Source organism: Jaculus jaculus, chromosome 1 (genome assembly GCF_020740685.1).
Source record: "Jaculus jaculus isolate mJacJac1 chromosome 1, mJacJac1.mat.Y.cur, whole genome shotgun sequence".
Lineage (NCBI taxonomy): Eukaryota > Metazoa > Chordata > Mammalia > Rodentia > Dipodidae > Jaculus > Jaculus jaculus.
The window spans coordinates 20,416,925-20,438,943 of NC_059102.1; the positions used below are offsets into that span (position 1 = coordinate 20,416,925).

The 22,019-nt window shown below is 42.4% G+C and overlaps 2 protein-coding genes across 5 annotated transcripts in view; one reads left to right on the forward strand and one right to left on the reverse strand.

Annotated features, from left to right (window-relative positions):
• The window catches only part of Nhlrc2 (NHL repeat containing 2), a 60,000-nt gene extending 59,314 nt beyond the window's left edge, over window positions 1–686 (reverse strand). The window contains exon 1 of the mRNA XM_045135588.1: window positions 509–686. Coding sequence (XP_044991523.1) covers window positions 509–686 — 178 coding nt within the window. The remainder of the gene's footprint in view (window positions 1–508) is intronic.
• Window positions 469–18,791, forward strand: Dclre1a (DNA cross-link repair 1A). Of its 4 annotated transcripts, XM_045135573.1 has the most exons (11): window positions 1,430–2,678; window positions 4,145–5,731; window positions 6,987–7,120; window positions 8,203–8,321; window positions 9,005–9,096; window positions 10,170–10,177; window positions 10,477–10,491; window positions 10,836–11,001; window positions 11,254–11,408; window positions 17,313–17,454; window positions 18,167–18,791. In XM_045135573.1, exons 1-11 carry the CDS (start codon window positions 2,213–2,215, stop codon window positions 18,325–18,327), a joined length of 3,045 nt encoding a protein of 1,014 aa, XP_044991508.1. In that variant the 5' UTR covers window positions 1,430–2,212; the 3' UTR covers window positions 18,328–18,791. The 4 variants fall into 4 exon arrangements, with proteins under 4 accessions (XP_044991480.1, XP_044991488.1, XP_044991497.1 ...); XM_045135545.1 differs by lacking the exons at window positions 10,170–10,177; window positions 10,477–10,491 and adding an exon at window positions 469–563 and having other exon boundaries at window positions 1,641–2,678; window positions 8,974–9,114; window positions 10,856–11,001; XM_045135553.1 differs by lacking the exons at window positions 10,170–10,177; window positions 10,477–10,491 and adding an exon at window positions 1,124–1,177 and having other exon boundaries at window positions 1,641–2,678; window positions 8,974–9,114; window positions 10,856–11,001.
• The last annotated feature ends 3,228 nt before the right edge of the window (window positions 18,792–22,019 follow it).

A 22,019-nucleotide genomic window follows, 5' to 3' on the forward strand; every position in this document is an offset into this window, starting at 1 on the left:
GTGGAGGAGGAAGAGGAGGAGTGGAGGAGGAAGAGGAGGAGTGGAGGAGGAATGGAAGAGTGGAGGAGGAAGAGGAGGAGTGGAGGAGGAAGAGGAGGAGTGGAGGAGGAAGAGGAGGAGTGGAGGAGGAATGGAGGAGTGGTGGAGGAAGAGGAGGAGTGGAGGAGGAAGAGGAGGAGTGGAGGAGGAATGGAGGAGTGGTAGAGGAACAGGAGTGGAGGGATGGAGGAAGGGGAGGAAGAGGAGTGGAGGGATGGAGTAAGGGGAGGAAGAGGAGGAGTGGAGGGATGGAGGAAGGGGAGGAAGAGGAGTGGAGGGATGGAGTAAGGGGAGGAAGAGGAGGAGTGGAGGGATGGAGTAAGGGGAGGAAGAGGAGTGGAGGGATGGAGGAAGGGGAGGAAGAGGAGGAGTGGAGGGATGGAGGAAGGGGAGGAAGAGGAGGAGTGGAGGGATGGAGGGAGAGGAGGAGCGCGCGGGCGCGGCCCCCACCCCGACGCCAGCCTCTCACCTTCCGGAAACTCGGGCACGGCCAGGTCGTGCTCCCAGCCGTCCACCTTCTGCAGGTACTGGTAGACCAGGTCGACCTTCTCCTGCTGGGTGACGGCGTCCAGCAGGGCGTACTCGAGCGAGGTCTGCGCGGGCAGCAGGCCCGACAGGCTGCAGCCGCGGGCTCCGGGCGCCGCCATGCTCGCGCCGCAGCGAGGCCCGCGCGGGAGCGCTCGGGGGCCGGAAGCGCGGGCCGCCCTCGGGCCTCACCGCGGGCCCCGCAGCCACTCCTCTGCGGGCCAAGGCCACGTTCGGAAGTCCAGGTCGGCCAGGCCGCGGCTCCCGGGCGCGTCATTGGACTCCGAGACGGCCCGGCGCACCCCGCCCCTCCCCGGCTCCCCCGCCGCCGTCGCCGCCGCCCAGTCTGCACGTTCGCAGCGCCAGATTCCACAGGGGCCAGGCCGCCGGGACCTCGCTCCGGAAAGGCCGAGGGACCCATCCTCACCTCCTCTCCTGGCAGCCCGACGGGTTTTCGAGCAAAGAGCACATTTAAGAATCCGTAGACATTAAACAGGCACTTTTTTTTTTTTCAAAACACCCTCCTCAACTTTAGAACGGCATCAGCCGATTCGGCACGGGGCCGGGAAGTGGGAGGTAGAGGCGGGAGATGGTTCCCGCCAAGGTGCAAAAGGTAAACGGGTCGGTGTGTGCTCAAAAGAGAAGACTTTTTTTTTTTTTTTTAAACTGGGGAATGGCTGGTTATAGGCTTTGATTTGGTCACGGTCGTCGTGTCGCGTGAATCCGGGTGTGCCGAAAGTGCGGGCGCGAATCGCTGGCCCCCGCGGGTGCGGAGGGGGCGCGGGGAGGAGCGGATGCAGCTGCAGCTCCGGGCGGCGCGCGGGGGGCCTCGGAGGGCGGGCCCCGGGTCTGCAGGTGGGGACTGGTTGGGTGCCAGCTGTGCCGACACTCCACGCCCCAAGTCCTAGAGGGGAGGGAGAGAGCGGTGGGGGTCTTCTGGCCCTTGACCTCTGTCTGGAGACCCGCGGAGAGAGGACAGACCCCCCCCCCCGCCGCCTGTGGTGCGGTGTGCAAGTCCGGCGGGCGGCCTCAATGCGACTTCGCGCATCTGAACTGAACTCTTGTTCCCCGGGCAGGATTTGCACCTGTGCTGGAGGGCTTGGAGAGACGGCACTGACTCAGCACGCTGAACTTGCTGCCTAGCCGCGAGTCACCGATCAGGAGCCACCCACGCACCTCTTTGCTAATGGGGTGACTGGTTTTAACCTGAGATAGCCCATTAGAGCTTGCTGATCCAGTTAGTATGACTGGACGTGTGAGTTGTTGGACACTGATCCACTGGAAAGAGAGCTGAGGGTAGTGGCAACAGTTAAACCTTTTTTTTTTTTTAAACAAATATCTCCTATCGGTATTTAATTTTTTTTTTAATGAACCAAGTCCCAGATGAGGAGAAAATACCGCCAATGAAATAGTATTACAATGTAGAGAAAACTTTACTGACATACCCATTGTAGGTTCTCTTAATTTTCTTGTGTATAAATGGAATGGCAGATACTCACAGGTATTGGGCTGTTTAGTGTGCCAGTATAGCAATTACCAAAACTTTTGATTTCCACTAACTTAGCATGATTATGAGTTTTTTTTAAAGTGCCGCTTCAAATGGACTCATTTTAGTAAACACCAATGCTAACTAAACACTAATTTTGCCATGTTAGAAGACTCGTTTTTGGAAGAAGAAATCTGGGAATATAAATCTAAAAGCCAACCAAAACCAGTACCTCCAAGTAATGGCTCCGCAAATATTCCAGAATCTGTTGGAAAAGCAACAGAGGGAAAATACCAGTCAAAACGAAAAAGAAACAAAAAGAGAACCATAGGAGAAAAAGAGAAAGCGAAGAATTGCGATATGTGCCCGGGAGAGACAGACTGCCAGATGCTTGCAGATTCTAGTCAGAATTCAAGTAGTACAGATTGTATTCAACAGTCCCAAGACAAAGAGACCACACCAAGAAAGCACTGTAGGACTCACAAAAGCAAGCAAGTGTCCCCAAAGATACGTCCAGTTTATGAGGGATACTGTCCAAACTGCCAGATGCCTTTTTCCTCATTGCTAGGTCAAACCCCTCGATGGCACGTTTTTGAATGTTTAGATTCGCCAACAGCCTTTGACACAGGTAAGAGAAGATTCACGTCAGTCCCAAAGGCCTGTATTAAGGCCATTTCAGTTCAGTGAAACCAGCAAGCCATAAACCAAAAGATGAGGCATTGTGCTCATCAGTGACATGATTCTGAAGTAAGTTTCCATGCATTTTCTCTGCATAAAATTCCCTAAGTATAGCAGATTTTCATGGAGCCTTTACAAGCTAAGTAATTTCAGGCTGTTTTGACATAGATACACAAGAACTATGTAAGGTAAGTGACATGGACATGTTATGTATGAGGATTCATAAAAGTTAAGCTACTTTCCAAATTTTTAATCCTTTTTGGAATTATATAGAAATTTATGCACCATTTTGGCTTCTAGATAGGATTATGTTGGTATTCATGTAAATATACAGAAAGAGGAAGAGGGGACAGAGTCTTAGATGATTAAGTTTCTCATAATGTGTTAATAATGTTTTTAAACAATATTTTAAAATAAATGTCATGTTTGACATGAGGAAAAGTCCCCTTGAACTATATGGAGAATGTGTGATATTACCTCACAAAACGTTATCACAATTTTTTTTTTTTTTGAGAATTTTGGGGCTGGAAAGATGGCTTAACAGTTAAAGCACTTGCCTGTGAAGCCTAAGGACTAATGTTTGACTCTACAGGTCCCACGTAAGCCAGATGCACAGTGAGGCAAGCATGCAAGGTTGCACATGTGCACAAGGGGGCGCACGTGTCTGAAATTCGATTGCAGTGGCTGGAAGCACTGGTGTGCCAATTCTGTCTTTCTCTTTTGTACATTAAAAAAAGGCAGTCTGTAGGGTTGCCTCAAAAAAAAAAAAAAAAAAGGAAAGCAATTTTAAAATATATGGTTTAAAATAGAATCTTGAAAAATATGTTGGGTTTATTATTGATATATTTTTTTAAATTTTTATTTATTTATTTATTTATTTATTTGAGAGCGACAGACACAGAGAGAAAGACAGATAGAGGGAAAGAGAGAGAATGGGCGCGCCAGGGCTTCCAGCCTCTGCAAACGAACTCCAGACGCGTGCGCCCCTTGTGCATCTGGCTAACGTGGGACCTGGGGAACCGAGCCTAGAACCGGGGTCCTTAGGCTTCACAGGCAAGCGCTTAACCGCTAAGCCATCTCTCCAGCCCTATTATTGATATTTTAATGCTGATCTAAGTAGCTATTGTTCAGTTATCAATAGCTAATGTTATCTATAGCTCAGTTATCAATAGCTAATGTCTTAGTCCTCAAAGGAGGACCCAGGAGTTTCTACTTAGAAGCTACTTTATAGCACTTGGGAGGCAGAAGTAGGAGGATTGCAGTAAGTTTGAGGCCACCCTGAGACTATGTAGTGATTCCAGGTCAACCTGGGCTAAAGCGAGACCCTTCCTTGAAAAAAAAAAAAAGTTACCTTATAGGACTAAAGCTGTCAACATTTACCCTGTCTTTCTTTTTTTTCCTTATTAAAATTTTCAGAGTGTCCTGATGGTCTTCAATGTACCTCAACAATTCCTTCTCATTATAAGAAATACACTCACCTTCTGCTTGCTCAAAGTAGGGCTAGCAATGAGCCTTTTAGCAGCCCACCACCCCCGTCAGGTGGGAGTTTCAGTGCATCTAAGCCAGACTTTTCTTATAAACTTGAGCAAAAATGGTCTGTGCATCCAAAACAAATTGAGAACTTAAAAACGGTTTCAGATGATTCCTTGTTGGTGACACGGCGTCTAGCAACATCTCAGCCTCCAACTGAAATCAATAAAAAGATTCCTTCTTCTCCAAATACTCAAATGTCGCAAGCAGCTCTACCATTTACAGAACTTGTTATCGAAGACAAACTGGTAGGAGTCGGTTTGCCTCTTGCCCAGGAAGAATTAGACAGCCAAAGCAACTCACAATGTACCGATTTGCCGTTGCCAGAAAATGACTTTGGCAGCTGTGAGATATCCTATTCTCCCCTGCAGAGTGATGAAGAAACTTATGATATAGACGAAAAGCTGGATGACTCACAAGAGCTATTTTTGACCCAAAGCTCTAAAGATGGCAGCCTAGAAGAAGATGACGACAGCCCTGCCATGCTTAAAGAACGCCACGGTCCTTTGCCAAAGGACCCAGAGGGAAGCAGCCCCGCAGTGGCTAGCTTCTTAGTGCAGGACAAATGTAAGGAATTGCGTAGGTGCAGTGCTCTCAATGATTCATTTCAACTGGTCTCCCAAACAGATGGTCTTCTGTTCTCGCTCTCATCCATGGGGGCATATGCTACTTCAGATTATCAGACCAGCAAAGCAAAACCTGATGAGGCAAAGGAACTTCACTTATCTCCATCAAGTAAGCAGAAACAGGTAACTGAAGAATCAGCTGTTTGCAATCAAGTTTCTCTGCCATTACTTAAGAGCAGTGCGTCAAAACGCTTTGAAAGGGAGGAAGAGGGCCCGCCTCCAATGCGAAGTCAAACAAGAGAATTACCAAGTAAGAATGCGTGCACTAACAACAGGGCTAACTCAGCCTGTGTCTGCAGAAAGGTATCAAATGGTACCCCTTCCCTTGCTAAGTCTTTGAAACTATCACCCACTGGCCCTAAACTCAGTGCCAGCCAGCCTTCTCCCAAAGTGATGAAGCAAATGGATATAGGTGTGTATTTTGGACTGCCACCCAAAAGACAAACAGAGGAATCGCTGGGGGAAGGGGTGAACTTAGTGCCAGTAGTAAGTCCTAATAAAAAGATGTCCCGGCCAGGCAAAAGGAAAGCAGAAAAATCCTTAAGTGATTTAGAAGTTGATATGAACAATTTAAATGAGAATCAGCTCTCCGTGGAGCTGACTGGTAAGAGCTCGCAGCGTCAAAGAAAGAGATGTAAAAAATCAAACTCACCGCAGGCAGGAGCACGTCAGAGGTCAGGTCACCTTGTTAACCATTCGGAACTGGGAACAGTCAGCTTCAGTAAAAGCAAAGTCTTCAGAAGATCTGCTCATGGCAGGGTGCAGAGAGGAAGCATGCAAAATGCAGAGTCATCTAATGCAGAAGAATTCAGAAGAAAGACCTGTCCATTCTACAAGAAAATACCTGGTAAGCTGAAGTAACATTGTTCCATTTGTCACCAGAGCATTAACTTCATGGTCATTGTCCATGGGTGGGTGTGTATGAAACAATTTTTTGGTTGCTTGTGTTTTGCTCCATTCTCAGCAGTGTTACTAAACAGTCTACACAAGTACTAATCAGGTACAGATTCAGGAAAGTGCAGTGTATTAGCAGGCGAGAACTCAGCTTACTGTGGAAGGGGGAAAGTAACATGTAAAAGGTGGTGTCGAAGCACTTATGAGAAATACAAGACAGTAAGTAGTGTCAAAGAAGGGAAACGTAGCTGGTTGTGCCCATCTTAGTATGTGCCAACCATTCTGAAACGATATTAGAACTTCCCGTCTCTGCCTTTGCATATTCTAATTGCCCACGCCTTCATAGAAAAGCGTGTAGCAGAATGAATTTTATTACTAAAGAAACGAGTAACTCTTCTTAGAATGTACAATAAAACAAACAAAATATAGTATAAAGCATTTTTGTATGTGTTTTACTGGTCCCAAATGTATAATTTGTTCACACTATTTGTGTAGTGCACAGCACAAGTCCTCTTTCTAACTGTCAGCCGTGGACTCGAGGCCCACCACGTGTCGATAGAGCTTAGTTCCTTGCACACTGCCTGTCAGCACAGTTGGCTATTTCTTTGAGAAACACAGCTTAGAACAGGATTTCTCAACAACTTTTCAGTATTGCTCCCCTAGGGAAACTTTTTAGGCAATTTTTTTCTTGTTTTCCATCCTCCTCCCTCAGCCTGTAATGAGATCCAAGGGCTGTAGATGTACTGTTTATTTTACTATGGCCCTTTGGAGACTTGTAAATGTCTGTAAATTATTTAGCCCCTAAGCTTTTTTTTTTTTTTTTTTTTTGCCTCCTGAGAATATCAGTATTCACCCCCGCCCCCCATGAGAAGTCATCCTTTTGAAGTTTGCGTAAAACCATTCCCTTTCACTGCTCTGTAGAAGGTAAGGTTTCTGCTGCTCCTTAAGTACCACAAGAGTGTTAAAGCAAAGAAGCCATTGGTTTGTAGCTTAGTATTTTTTTAGTTAATATTTTGGCGCAAATATTAAAAGTCTCTGTACTGAGATATTTAGCAGACACAGGCTTTCTCCATTTGGTAAATTGGTGTCTGTAAATAGTGAAGTTGTAGTTAGCTTGGAAATGAGAGGCAGACAGCAGAGAGGGCCAGTATTTAATCAGTCAGGTGTCGACCTTGCTGGCTCAGGTGCTGTGGCGTTTCTCGTTGCAGGGACTGGCTTTACTGTGGACGCTTTTCAGTACGGCGTCATTGAGGGCTGCACGGCCTACTTCCTCACCCACTTCCACTCTGACCATTATGCCGGATTGTCTAAAAACTTCACGTGGCCAGTTTATTGTAGTGAGGTAAGTTTTAGTGTTCCAAATTCCAACATTGTGGAATGCTGTGAATTTATAGCAACTTAGTTAAAAAATACCAGTGGGAAATCTAAGAGCCATCATTATGTTAGAACAGATAGGAGAAAACAGATTTCACATCAGATTTCTAAAATCAAATAGCTACTCTTAAAAGTAATGATCTGTTGGTGTGTTTTCTTTTAACATACGTTTTGTTATATGAGAACATTAAGCAATTTCATACTGTACCATCAAGCTTAAGTTTCATTCAGTAAACATTCCTTTTAGTGCGTAAATAGATATAAAAACAAAATACTCAGCTTTATGGAGTGGATAGCTTCCAGGGGAAACACTCACACTTATTCCCAGTGGGACTAATATTGCAACCAAAGCACCTCAGACTGGGGAGAAAGCATTCTTTCCTTGTCACACATGGAGTTTACAGTTTCATGGTGAAAGCCATACCTTGAACTAATTAGTAGAAGGTGAGGATTTTAATTTCCAACACTTAGAGCTCTAGCTGTAATTTGAGTTAATCCTCATAGCATTCGGGAAGTATCCTCTTTTCCTTAATGAAGCTCTGAGGCCCAGCTTGCAGAGTGGGCAATGGCAGAGCAAACTTCCCATGCAGGTCTGTTTGATTCCATAGCCACACAGAGGAAAAAGAGAATGGGTGAGGTAGAGCAGAGTTTCGGTAGAGTCACAGGCATCTCAAAATCGCGTGCATCCCAGGCTTTCAGAAAATCCCGAATGGCTAGGACCCGACGTGGGGAAGCAGAGGAGGTAAACCTGTAGTGGTGGGCAGCACCCAGATTGCCAGAGATGAGCCCATAGGAGCAGGCAGGGACTAGAGGAACTGGTTGTGTTTCCTGCTGGGAAAGATGGGCTTTTCAGAGTCAAGGGAGAGCCAGGGTGAATGTCCCAGCAGAAGAGAGGCAGTTATCTTAGGAAGCCTTTCCTGCTGTTGAGATATACATGTGGAGAAGTAGGGAAACCGAAATTATTAAGATGCTGTGGTTCTAAAGTACATGGAAACAAAATCCTTATTTGGTGATTTAGAGCACTGGTGATAGACACCTCCTGTCTTGCAGATAACTGGCAATCTGTTGAAGAACAAGCTTCACATGCAAGAACAGTATGTCCATCAGTTGCCAATGGACACTGAATGCATAGTAGAAGGTGTCAAAGTCGTTCTGCTGGATGCCAATCAGTGAGTATTAAAACCGCCTTTGCAACTGCCTGGTTTTAAAAGTATTTGGAAGGAAACTTAATGTTGTGGTTGTTTGAGAACCTTTTTTGTTAAAGCTGGCGTGCTTGATATTTCTTAAACCTAAGTCATTTCTCTACTTTTGAAAGCATAATGTTCTCCATTACAATATCCAAAGTTAAATGCAGAGACATCCTGCTTGTCTAACCCATTTCTATTGAATATTTTTAAAACATATTTATTTATTTATTTGAGAGAGAAAGAGGTGGGGGGAGAGAATGGGTGCACCAGGGCCTCCAGCCACTGCAAATGAACTTCATACACATGCGCCCCCTTGTGCACCTGGCTTACGTAGGTCCTGGAGAGTTGAACCAGCATCCTTTGGCTTTGCAAGCAAACACCTTAACCACTAAGCCATCTCTCCAGCCCCTATTGAATATTTTTAAAAGATTGTGTTTATTTGAGGGAGAGAATGGGTGTGCCAGGACCTCTAGCCACTGCAAACGAACTCCAGATGCAGTACTCTGTAGGATAACGGTCACTGTGCTCAGCTAATAAAGTATGGCAACTAAAATAAGTGGTACTGAGGGAAAAGTCTCCTTGCTTCAGATGTTCTGTCTGTGTTACGAATACTGCTGCAAACGCTTGTGTCCAGCTGTCCAGGTGCTGCCATGATCCTTTTCTGTCTTCCCAATGGTGCTGTCCTGTTGCACACCGGCGATTTCCGAGCAGACGCCAGCATGGAACGTTCTCTTCTTGCAGGCCAGAAAGTCCACACGCTCTACTTAGACACCACGTAAGAGACTTTCGCGGGCTGCTTCCTTTCCTTGCTAATGATGGCTGTTATTCTGTACTTTTTGGATAGTGTAATCACTTTCTTAGACAGCCAAAATTGTGATTTATAGCTAATTGTTACTTAAACGTTTTATCCGAGGGAAGCTACTTGTGAATATATCTACTCACTGAAGGGTGAATTTAGGATTACATGTCTTAAATTTTTGTTTACTTTTGAAAACATTTATAGGAGAAGCCCAGTACTTAAAAGAGGAAGAAAAATTTGAGGACAGTCTTTAGGAAATCATGCTTTACTTTAGCCTTCTTCCAAAATGTATAATTCCACACAATTTGATGGGTATAATTGTGGGGAGAAATGGACCAGGAGGCAGTTTTGTTTTGAGTTAGAAAACTGCCTTTGTGCTTTTCTCCAAAAGGTAATTTATAAATCACACCTTTGAATTATTCAGTGATATAAACAATAGTGGGGCAAGCCACCATGTTTTAATTACATTTATTCTTAGCTTTTGTAAGGTATGGCTGACAGATATAATTGAATATATTTGTAATCCACAATGTGACATATATTTAAAAACCTTATCGATATGCTATCAAATAATTAAATTAAATATTTTAAGAAATAGTAGGTTTGGATAGCCTATTTTAGTAAAAGATGGTCTTTCTCCATCTAGTTTTCTCACAGTGACAAATTTTCCATGCTTTTCTATGTACTTTAAACATATTCTTGAAAATTATATAATTTTAGTTTATATACAATTTGGAATTTGTTTGTGGGCTTTTAATAGGAGAAAGGTCTGAGTTTCTTCTATCTTGGTGGTTGACTAGCAAAAACAATTTTGCAAGTTGGGAGAAATATGTTTATCTGATGTTTGTAGTTTATTGTGTCTTAGTGGAGCAGCGCTTCCTTTTCATCTCAGTGGAACAGTAGCCAGGAGTTGAGCTTTGACGTAAGGCCCCACTGGGTCTGTTGTTTTTCTGCAATACTGTGGGAAGGCCTGACCCATGGGGGTATTAACTGAATCATGATTAGTTTCATTATCTTAAGTGTTAAATCAGACTGCTTAGTCCAGATGTAATCTCTGTCAATTGTATTTTCTTTGATAGTAATTGGGATTAACAAAGATTTTGACATTATAATCTGTAACTAAAGTAGCTAGCTAGCTAGAAATATTCTTGTAGGACAGAAAAGTCAAAAAGACAGTTTCGCCGGGCGTGGTGGTGCACGCCTTTAATCCCAGCACTCGGGAGGCAGAGGTAGGAGGATTGCTGAGAGTTCGAGGCCACCCTGAGACTACATAGTGAATTTCAGGTCAGCCTGAGCCACAGTGAGACCCTACCTCGAAAAACCAAAAAAAAAAAAAAGACAGTTTCTTTGAGGGTGATAAAAGAAATACAGTTCAAAAGATATGTTAAAACCTATTATTCACTGGGTGTGGTGACACACACCTTTAATCCCAGCACTTGGGAGGCAGAGGTAAGAGGATTGTTGTGAGTTCGAGGACACCCTGAGATTCCAGGTCAGCCTGGGCTAGAGTGAGACCCTACCTTGAAAAACAAAACAAAAACAAAAACAAAAACAAACAAGCCAAAACCCCCTATAATTCCATCATAAATTAGCAGTAACTGAAAACACTTTAACTGCAGGCAGTGTGATCCCTGCTATAGTTTAGCACATTTTACTACTGTTGTTAGTCACTTGCTACAGCTTGTTTTCTTAATCAGTATGTATTTCGATGTCACAGATATTGCAGCCCAGAATATACCTTTCCATCTCAGCAAGAGGTTATCCAGTTTGCCATCAACACTGCCTTTGAGGCCGTAACTCTAAACCCACACGCTCTTGTTGTCTGTGGCACCTATTGTATTGGAAAAGAGAAAGTCTTCCTAGGTGGGTGGCAGCTGTATCTAATTTACATTAATATATTATAAACATCAGATTATTTTTGCCTAAAGCCCTTTCAGTCTCTACTCTTACAGTTGATATTTATTTCCTGAAATGATCCAATATTGCCTTTGAAGTAAAAGTGTGAATATTTTTAATTGGTAAATTCTTACTTTAAAACTTGAATGTGTTATAACTTTACTGCTTTTTTTCACAAGCCATAATTTTAATATCTTTAATTTTTTGCTTTACTCACAGCCATAGCTGATGTTTTGGGCTCAAAAGTTGGCATGTCCCAAGAAAAATATAAAACATTACAGTACCTCAACATTCCAGAAATTAATTCCCTCATCACTACAGACATGTGCAATACTGTGGTTCACCTTCTCCCAATGATGCAGATTAATTTTAAGGTAAGTGTTCAAGATGTGTGTCTTAAGGGATGAGTCAGTGAAGGGAATCTGGTGATTGTTAGCTGGAATCTCATTTTTCTTCACTATAACTTCAAGGAATTCCATTATAATAGAGTCACCTATATTCAAATATGCCATAGAAAATCTTTCAAAAAGAATATTAAGTGTTTTTAGCTTGCCTGCGTGTGCACCTCTGTGGAGTAAATCATATACCATCAGGACTTTAGGAACTAGTGAATCAACATACAGAAGGAGCAAAAACAAAGTATGTACCATTTCTGGCCATTCCATATTTGGATCCTTTCCATATTAGGATCTTTTCTAGTTCTTTCTAGATAAGTGAGGAAGTTTGTGGGGAATTCTAAGTTCTTACTTTTCTTCAAATCTATTCTTTCATTTTTTTGGGGGGGGGCATATGTTGAAAACTTATTTCCTTTGGAGATTAAATGAATTTGTGCAGGTGTCTCTTGAGAACTTGTAGCATTAATTCCAAGGTATAAGCTGGAACACAAGTGGTATGAAATTTGATATGTAACTGGGGTTATGGATTATATGTCACATGTGTTTATATGCTAAGGCTTATTACATATCCTAACATTTGAACACCTGGCAGTGGTACATTTCCAAGCTATGTTCAATGTGACTTGGAACATAATGACAAAGAAATGTGGTTTTGCTTTTGGTAACGTGTTCTTGAAATACCTACTCAGACTGGTTATTTACTTTGGTTATCTGAGGTAGTATCTCGCTCTAGTCCAGGCTGACCTGGAATTCACTGTGTGGTCTCAGGGTGGTCTTGAACTCATGGTGATCCTTCTACCTTTGTCTCCCAAGTGCTGGGATTAAAGGCATTGTGCCACCATGCCTGGCTATTCAGAACTTTTTTGAAAAAATATTTTATTTTTATTTATTTGGCAAAGAGTGGGGGTAGAGAGAGAGAGAATGGGCATGCCAGGGCCTCCAGCCACTGCAAAAAAACTCCTTACACATGCACCCCCTTGTGCATCTGGCTAATATGAGTTCTGGGGAATTGAACCTGGGTCCTTTGGCTTTGTAGGCAAATGCTTTAACCACTAAGCCATCCCTCCAGCCCTGTTCAGAACTTTTTAAAATAGGATGCTGGTGGTTTGGAGAGATGGCTAAGTGGTTAAAGTCTCTTGCTCACAAAGCTTGATGGCTCAGGTTCTGTTCCCCAGTAGTCACATAAAACCAGATGCACAAAGTGGAACATGCATCTGCAGTATGTTTGCAATGGTGAGAGGCCCCAGTGTACCCATTCTCTGTGTCTCTTTCTCTCATATTCTCTCTCTCTCTCATTCTCTTCCCGCAAATAAATAAATAAAATTTTTTTGAGCCAGGCATGGTGGCACATGCTTTTAATCCCAGCACTTGGGAGGCAGAGGTAGGAGGATTGCCTTGAGTGTGAGGCTGCCCTGAGACTACACAGTGAATTCCAGGTCTGCCTGAGCTAGAGTGAGAAACTACCTCAAAAACAAAAAAAAAAAAAAAAATTTTAAGGTTGGCCATGGTGGTGCATGCCTTAATCCCAGCACTCAGGGCAACAGATAAGAGGATCACTGAGCTCAAGGCCACCCTGAGATTACATAATGAATTCCAGTTCAGCCTGGGCTACAGTGAGATCCTACTTTGAAAAGCCAGTCAGACTAGCAAAGATATTTTAAATTCAGGAGGTACCCAGTTAGTATAGAGGATAAATACTAATTCATATTACAGTATGATAAATATGGGAACATTGTGTCAGGTGAAAGAACCAGACACAAGAGGCTCTACATGATATGTTTCAATTCATATAGATCATCAGAGTATGTCAATGCAGAGACAGACAGTAAGTTGTTGCTAGGGAAAGGTAGTGGAGAGTGATGGTGCTGGTTTGTTTTGGAGGTAATATAAATGTTCTAGAATTAATAGTGATGACTTTTAAAAAAATTTTAAAGATCATTGTCTTTTAAAAAATATTTTATTTTTATTTATTTATTTGACAGAGAAAGAGGTGGGAGAGAGAGAGAGAATGGGTGCACCAGGGCTTCCAGCTACTGCAAACGAAGTCCAGATGGTTGCGCCCCTTGTACATCTGGGCAATGTGGGTCCTAGGGAATGGAACCCGGGTCCTTTGGCTTTGCAGGCAAGCATCTTAACCATTAAGCAATCCCTTTCTTAAATTTAATTTATTTGCAAGCAGAGAAAGAGAGAGAAACAGACAGAGAAAATGGACATGCCAGGGCCTCTATCTAGCCACTGCAAATGAACTCCAGATACATGGGCCCCTTGTGCATCTGGCTTACATGGATCCTGGGTTATTAAACCTAGGTCCTTTGGCTTTGTAGGCAAACACCTTAAACTGCTCAACCATCTCTCCAGCCCTGTGATGACTTTTTAAATATACTACAAACTGCTTAATTAAGCACTTAAAAGACTTGAAGGCCAGAAGAAAACAAAAAGCATAAATAAAGGAGAAGTAAGGAGATAGAGACCAGAGGACAGAGCATGGCTGTTAAGAGGAACCGCTAATGTTGATGGTCAGAGCCAGGCACAGAGAAAGGGATTTGTTTCATCATGGAAATGAGAAGTTTTGTGTTCTGGGTGGATGTTAGGGAGATAAGAAAGTAACTGATGAAGGAAGGTTTCTGAGCAGCATTCATGAACCTTACATAGGAAGAGGGGTCACCTCTTGTTCTCACAACCTCACAACCCACAGCTTCTCAAGCTGTGTTTTCTGATGCATACGGCCTTCTTTTAGAGATAATATTTTTGTAAATCCAAACTTAAATAGAAGTTAATCTTCAGGAAACTGCAAACCCAAGTACATTTTTTTTTTTACTTAGAAGAATTCAAATTCTGAGGGTGTTTGTTTGGCTAATGTCCTTGAAAAAGCAGTGACCAAAGACGGGCTGACTGATAGCAAGCTGGGCTGTGACTGAGGTCTGCACCTCTTTCCGCTGCTCTGATAACGCCTGTGAGGACCTGGAACGCGTGTTTATTGGTATTGCCTCCAGCCATCTTTCCCTCCCTCCTGAGCAGGTATTGATGTTTCTGAAGCATTCTTTCTTAAGACACAGAGTAGAAGCTGCTAATTATCATGTCATATAGTATCTTAGTAGTTGATGCCCCATTTTACCAACCAAAAATGGCTTTATTGCATCAGGAGCAATGAGTTTTTGTAAAAGAAAAAAATCAAAATGATAATCCAGATTGTTTTCAGGGTGTCTCGGGCATCATTCAGTCTTTGAAATGCTGTAAATAATAACTGATTCACTCTGTGCGGATCATCTCAAGGTCTTACAGGTGCTCTGTGATTAACACCGGGAGGCAGTCCTAGATCAGGGGTTTGTGTTGACGAAGGTGTTTATAGTAAGTGTCCTCATGAAAGCCCTTGGAGTTTGTCACCAAAGTTCATCTACTAGCTGTTGGCAGTCTTCCTGCACGTTTGACTTAGGTGACATCAAGTACTTGTATTTGTGACACTAACTTGTACCACATGATGATTCTACTCACGGAATTCTTCGGGGTAGTTTTGATGGACAAGTAGGAATGGTTGGGTGGTAATGCATATGGAAAACTGAACTCTGACGTACGGGACTACACTGTAATTACATAGTCATTAAGAAAATAACCAAAACACAAACCTGGAAACTGGGGCTGGAGTGATGGCTTAGTGGTTAAGACGTTTGCCTTCAAAGCCAAAGGACTTTGGTTCAGTTCCCCAGGACACATGTACAGCTAGATGCACTGGGTGGCACATGCATCTGGAGTTCATTTGCAGTGGCTAGAGGCTCTGGTGTACCCATTCTGTGTCTCTATCTGAACTCTCTCTCTCTCTCTCTCTCTCTCTGCCTTCCTTTCTCAAATAATAAAATATTTTTGAAAAACTTTGAAATTTGTGCCAGTCGTGGTGGCTACGCCTTTAATCCCAGCACTTGGGAGGCAGAGGTAGGAGGATCACCATGAGTTCGAGGCCACCCTGAGATTACATAGTGAATTCCAGGTCAGCCTGAGCTAGAGTAAAACCCTACCTCGAAAAACCAAAAAAAAAAAAAAAAAAAAAAAAAAAAAAGAAAGAAAGAAAAAAAACACTTTGAAATTTGTAATACCATGGATGTTATAATGGAAGCTTAGTTATATATCTGTAACTTCAACCTTTGAAGAGCATAGAGTTGGTTTGTAATACAGCTTTTTAACCTCCAACATCCTCAAATCTACTTATTCATCATTAGAATAAAGGTTTCTTACTGGAATGCCAAAGGGGAAAGTGTGGGGGGAGAGGGTATTACCATGGGAATTTTTTTATAATCATGGAAAATGTTAATAAAAATTAAATTTAAAAAGATTTCTTTTTTAAAAATATTGTGTGTGGTGTGTGTATGAATGCATGCTAGTGCATGTGCACAAGTGTGTGTGTGTGTGTGTGTGTGCGTGTGCGTGCCAGAGGACAGCCTCAGGTGTCTTCCTGCAGTACACTGTTGAAAAAAAAAAAAATATATATATATATATGCATACATATATATTATTATTTAACAGAGAGAGAGAATGGGTGCACCAGGACCTGCATGCCCTCCCTTGTATATCTGGCTAATGGGGAATTGAATCTGGGTCCTTTGGCCTTGCAGGGAAATGCCCTAACGGCTAAGCCATCCTTCCAGCCCCCGTCTGCCTCTTTTGGAGACAGGGCCTCACACTGGCCCGAAGCTCACTAGTTAGGCTAGACTAACTAGCCAGCAACTCTGGTGGTCTCCCTGTTTCCACCTTCCATTGCTGGTGTTATGGGCATGCTACCTCACTTGGCATTTGTGTAGGTTCTAGGGATCAACATCAGGGCCTCGTGCTCATGAGGCAAGCACCCTACCCCATGAGTGGTCTGGTTAGCCCAGAAATACGGCTTTGTCATGATAGCTACTCTAGTATTTACTTCAAAATAACAAAAGGCTTTGTTCTCATAGAAAAAAGAAATCAGGGGATTGATATTTATCATTGAAGTGAATTTTATTAATTTATCTAAACCTTTGAAATTCTAGATTTAGTTTTAAAACCAAAAAGTATTAGTTGTTTTTTTTTTTTAATCCCTCATGCCACTATATAATCTTCATCTAAATTTCTCCCATCTTTCAAGGATTGCACTTTGATAATTAAATTTCTGAGTTTCACCACATGATATTTACTGGAAAAGATCTGTTTTAGTCAAGATATACAGGCTGTGGAGATGGCTCAGCAGTTAAAGGTTCTTACTTGTAAAGTCTGCCAGCCCAGGTTTGATTTCCCTAGTACCCTCACAAAGCCAGATGCACATATCTGGAGTTCATTTTTAGTGGCCCATTCTCCCCAACCCTCTCTGCTCACAAATCAATAAAAGTACTTTTATTTAAAGACTTACATGAGAAGCATATTCCTCCCAACTACAGTGGCATAAAGACTCTGACAACGACTCTAGCTCGTGTCTGCGGGGTAAAGAGGGCTATCGTACAGCTTCATCACGAGTAGCGGTCAAGTATAGTGCCTGTCTTATGAAACCACTTTGTCAGTCCTGACAGGTTTTATGTATGCAGTTATGTTTGCAGTGATATTTACCATACTAATGTTACTGTCCTGAGGATAGGATTTGGAGAAACATTTTTGTGCCCGCTGAATGGTCATTTGTATATGGTTACTTACATTTCAAGTTGCTTTATCATTTTTTTTTTCCAGACAGTACCTTAGCTTGTTTAGGAAAGCAAAGGAGAAGAGCTTTCTTGTATTTACTTCTTTAGGACCTTAGCACTAAATTGTTTGTTGCAAGCTAATCTTAACAACTGAAAACTCACCATTACTATATCCTTGGAACATCTTTAATCATTCCATTTAATTCCTCATAGCTGGTCTCTGTTAAATCGGTGTGCTATTTTTATTTAACAGTGCTTACAAAGTCATTTGAAGAAGTGTGGTGGGAAATACAATCAGATTATTGCTTTTCGACCCACGGGATGGACGCACTCGAACAAGTTAACTAGTATGGCAGATGTTACTCCCCAGACCAAAGGAAGCATTTCAATATATGGTACGCTTATGAAAATATCTTCTTTTAAATGTATAGTTGCTTTACATATCTAAAAACTGCTTTTGAATGAGAATTTAAGAAAAATAGGCACCAAAAAAAGTAATCTTTCCACAACTCTAATCCTCTATCTAGTCCCTTGTAAACAGATATGAAAGCAAACAGATTTTGATATTGACTAAGAAGTCCCTGCATTTTCGTAATCGGTGGAATTTAGAGGAAATTACAGAATTACTTGAAAGGAAAAATGCTGTGGTTTTATACCCTTCCAACCTTCCTCTATTTGAACTATAAGAAGCAAGATAAAGGGATGTTTACGATTTTATTTTTTGTTAATACTTACTTGCTATAGAAATCAAGTCTCCTGCTTGTCATTCTTCACTTTACTCCTATCTCTTCCAGAATTTCCTGAAATCTACAGCTGAGTATGTTTAAGAATTACTTAAAAGTAACTTTTAAAAACCCAAGTAAATAGGATTTGTTAGAAATGCATGTTATTAAGTATACATAGAAAAATAACAGTTTTTAGTGTCCTGAATTTTATATTGTGTTAATGTCTTAATCGTTATTACTCATAAATTTTATTATCAGAGCAAAGCACCAAAGAATTACTAAACAGCATACTCCAGATGGCTTTTGTTACTTGACTTTGAACCTGGGGATTATTTCTGTTAGCTCGGTTTTAGTTGATAATGTCTTCACTGTGTTCTTGCAGGGATTCCTTACAGTGAGCACAGCAGCTACCTGGAGATGAAACGCTTCGTCCAGTGGCTGAAGCCCCAGAAAATCATCCCTGTTGTAAACGTGGGCACACTGAAGTCTCGGAGAACTATGGAGCGACACTTCAAAGAGTGGAGACTGGAAGCTGGGTACTGATAATGCCGTGGAGGAATCAGTCTCCTGCAGTACCATGGGGTGGCTTGTTCCTATGGAAATCTATAGTGATATGAAACTTGTTTGACATCAAGATCACATAGTGTTTCATTTGTTTGAATAATATATTCGTGATACCATATTCCTCTTAGCATCGTTGAAAATACCTGAAAATGGTCTCCCTCAACTCCTTAACTTAACCTGTTGTTCCTTGGAGGCAGTTGTATTCTATATGAAGCTTTAGGAAAGGGAAAAGATTGAGGGTCCAAAAGAATTCAAGATAATGGGATCAACTCTATTGAAAGCATCATATATATACTTTTGTAACTTTAAAATTATGAAGATAGGCATGGTAGCACATGCCTTTATTCCCTGAACTCTGGAGGCAAAAATAAGAGGATTTCTATGAGTTCCAGGCTGGCCTGGGACTAGAGTGAATCAGCCTGGGCTAGAGTGAGACCGTGCCTCAAAAAAAAAAAACCAGCAACAAAAAAAGATAAAAATTTTATGTTATATGTATTCTTAAATAAAAATATAAAATTTTCTACTATGTTGATGTTTTCTTTTTTTATAGACTTTGTTTTTAGGAGTGAGAGAGAGAGGGGCAGATAGAGAATGGGCACACCAGGGCCTCTAACCACTGTAAACAAACTACAGATGCATGCGCCCCCTTGTGCATCTGGCTTACATGGCTACTGGGGAATCAAACCTGGGTCCTTTGGCTTCATTAGGCAAGCTCCTCAACCGCTAAGCCATCTCCCCAGCCCTCATTTTCCTTTTTTTTTTTTTTTTTTTTAAGTTTTATTTATTTGCAAGCATAGATAGAAGAGAGAGGGAGAGAGAGAACCGGTGAGCCAGGGCCTCCAGCTGATGCATGCACCCTTGTACATCTGGCTTTACATGGGTATTGGAGAACTGAACCCAGGTCATTAGAGTTTGCAGGCAAATGCTTTAACTGCCGAGCCATCTCTCCAGCCCCTCCTTTTTAAAAATATTTTTTGTTTACTTTTATTTATTTATGTGAGAGCGATAGACAAAGAGGGAGAGAGAGAATGGTTGCGCCAAGGCTTCCAGCCACTGCAAATGAACTCCAGACATATGTAACCCCTTGTGCATCTGGCTAACGTGGGTCACGGGGAATCTAGCCTTGAACTGGGATCCTTAGGCTTCACAGGCAAGCACTTAACCACTAAGCCATCTCTCCAGCATCCCCCCCACCTTTTCTTAATGCATGTGTTTGTGTGCAACTTCATGTATGTGCAGGTGCACATTTGTGGATATACAGGCGAAACCAAAGAACAACTTTGGGTGTCCACCTTTTTTGTTTTTGTTTTTGAGACAGGATCTCTCATTGGTCTAGAGCTCACAAATTAGGCTACATTGAGAAGCCAATGAGCCCCAGAGATCTCCTGTTTTCTGTGCTTCCCCCGCACTGGGATTATAAGCATGTATGCCATCATGCCCAACCTTTTTAAGTAAGTGCTGTATATTGAACTTAGAGTCTCATACTTGCAAGGCAAGCACTTTATCAACTGAGCTATTTTTCCAGCCCCAGGATTTTCATTTTTTTTTTAATTTTTTATTTATTTAATTGAGAGTGACAGACACAGGGAGAAAGACAGATAGAGGGAGAGAGAGAGAATGGGCGTGCCAGGGCTTCCAGCCTCTGCAAACGAACTCCAGATGCGTGCGCCCCCTTGTGCATCTGGCTAACATGGGACCTGGGGAACCGAGCCTCGAATCGGGGTCCTTAGGCTTCACAGGCAAGCACTTAACCGCTAAGCCATCTCTCCACCCCAGGATTTTCATTTTTATAGTGTTGAATTTTAAGACTTATTTGTATATCTTTTATTATCTGATATATTTGCTTCTGATTATCCTGTGCTGTCTTCTAATTCTTCTGACAGCATTTTTCACATCATGAAAATTTTAACTGTTTTCTAGAAGTTTTTAATTTTAATTGAAGTCCAGTTTTTAATTATTTTCCATGGATCACATTTTTGATGTTGTGTTGAAAACATCCTCACATTCTCTCTCTGCCTGTCTGTCTAACAAATCAAAAGAAAATATTTTTTTTAAGTGGGCTGTTAATGCGATTGCCTGAAAAGCCAAAGGACCCAGGTTCGATTCCCCAGGACCCACATAAGCCAGATACACAAGGTGGCACATGCACCTGGAATTCATTTGCAGTGTCTGGGTGCCCTCGTGCAAATCTTCTCTGACCATCAGCACTAATAAATGGGAATAAACCTAATATAAATATGTAGGGTGTACTTTGACCAGCACAGCATATCCATTTAATCAGTCAAGAATAGTGACTGGGGCTGGAGAGATGGCTTAGTGGTTAAGCGCTTGCCTGTGAAGCCTAAGGACCCCAGTTCAAGGCTCGATTCCCCAGGACCCACATCATCCAGATGCACAAGGGGGCACATGCATATGGAGTTAGTTTGCAGTGGCTGGAGGCCCTGGCGTGCCCTTTCTCTCTACCTCTCTGCCTCTTTCTCTGTCGCTCTCAAATAAATAAATAAATTTTTTTTTAAGAAAAAAGTAGTGATTCCCACGTCCTTTCTTATTTGTGTATCCTAACTTCAGATTTTTAGATCTGTATGCAAGTAAGAGTCAGTAGAGACTAGAAAGCTAGAAAGGAGCTGTGAGTCAGCTGCCAGGGTAGATACTAAGGGGAGTGTTGTTAGGAGGAACAGAATACCTGGGTTAGAAAATTTAAAACAGGGTCAGGGAAGGGAACTGGACCAGGGAAAGGTTAATCAAAACTTAAGATGCTATGAAAAAGTCAGAGAGAAACCCACTTCTTAACTAATTTAAAAATATAATTAAGAAAAAGAGACCCCTAGTTAGGGCAGAAACTCCCTATGAGGGTAAATCATGCTGCTTCCAGAAGTTAAGAGTATAATACCTCCCAGTGAGCTGTTGGTCATGGAGCCCCCCTCCCCCGTGGTTGTTTGAATGTGTCTCCCATAGACCCTGGTGTTTTATTAAAAATTGTTAACTTAGACGCCGGGTGTGGTGGCGCATGCCTTTAATCCCAGCACCCAGGAGGCAGAGGTAGGAGGATTGCCGTGAGTTCGAGGCCACCCTGAGACTCCATAGTGAATTCCAGGTCAGCCTGGGCTAGAGTGAGACCCTACCTCAAAAAAAAACAAAACAAGAAGTTGTTAACTTAGGTCTTTAGCCACCTGGCTGGAGGAGGTGTCACTGGGGGCAGATTTTTGGATCCAGCCCAGAGGTATGCAGAGAGGTCTGAGGTCTGAGCTCTGGGCGCTCCTGCTTGCTGTAGGTTTGTGCTTGCTGCTCTTTGGTGTTTGCTGGCTGGCGATGGTTTCTTTCTCCACTTGGATTTATGAATGGGAGCCAGCTTCTTCCACCATGAATCGAACTTCTCCTGGATTCTGTAAGCTTGAAATAAATCCTTCCCTCCCATAAAACTCTGTCTGGTTTGCATGTTCATCCTAGCAATGTGAAGCTGTGTGCAATACCCCCCAAAACAATACAGGCCATTGCCCAACCTATTGTATGATCCCCATAAGGAGATAATAAGACCCTGTGGTCGATGACATGCATCATGCAGTGGCAGCAGGATGTTGCAGTCAGGTTCGCATTGCTGGCAAAAATCACCCAACCAAGAGCAGTTTGTGGGGGAAAAAAAAGGTTTATTTTGGCTTACAGGCTCAAGGGGG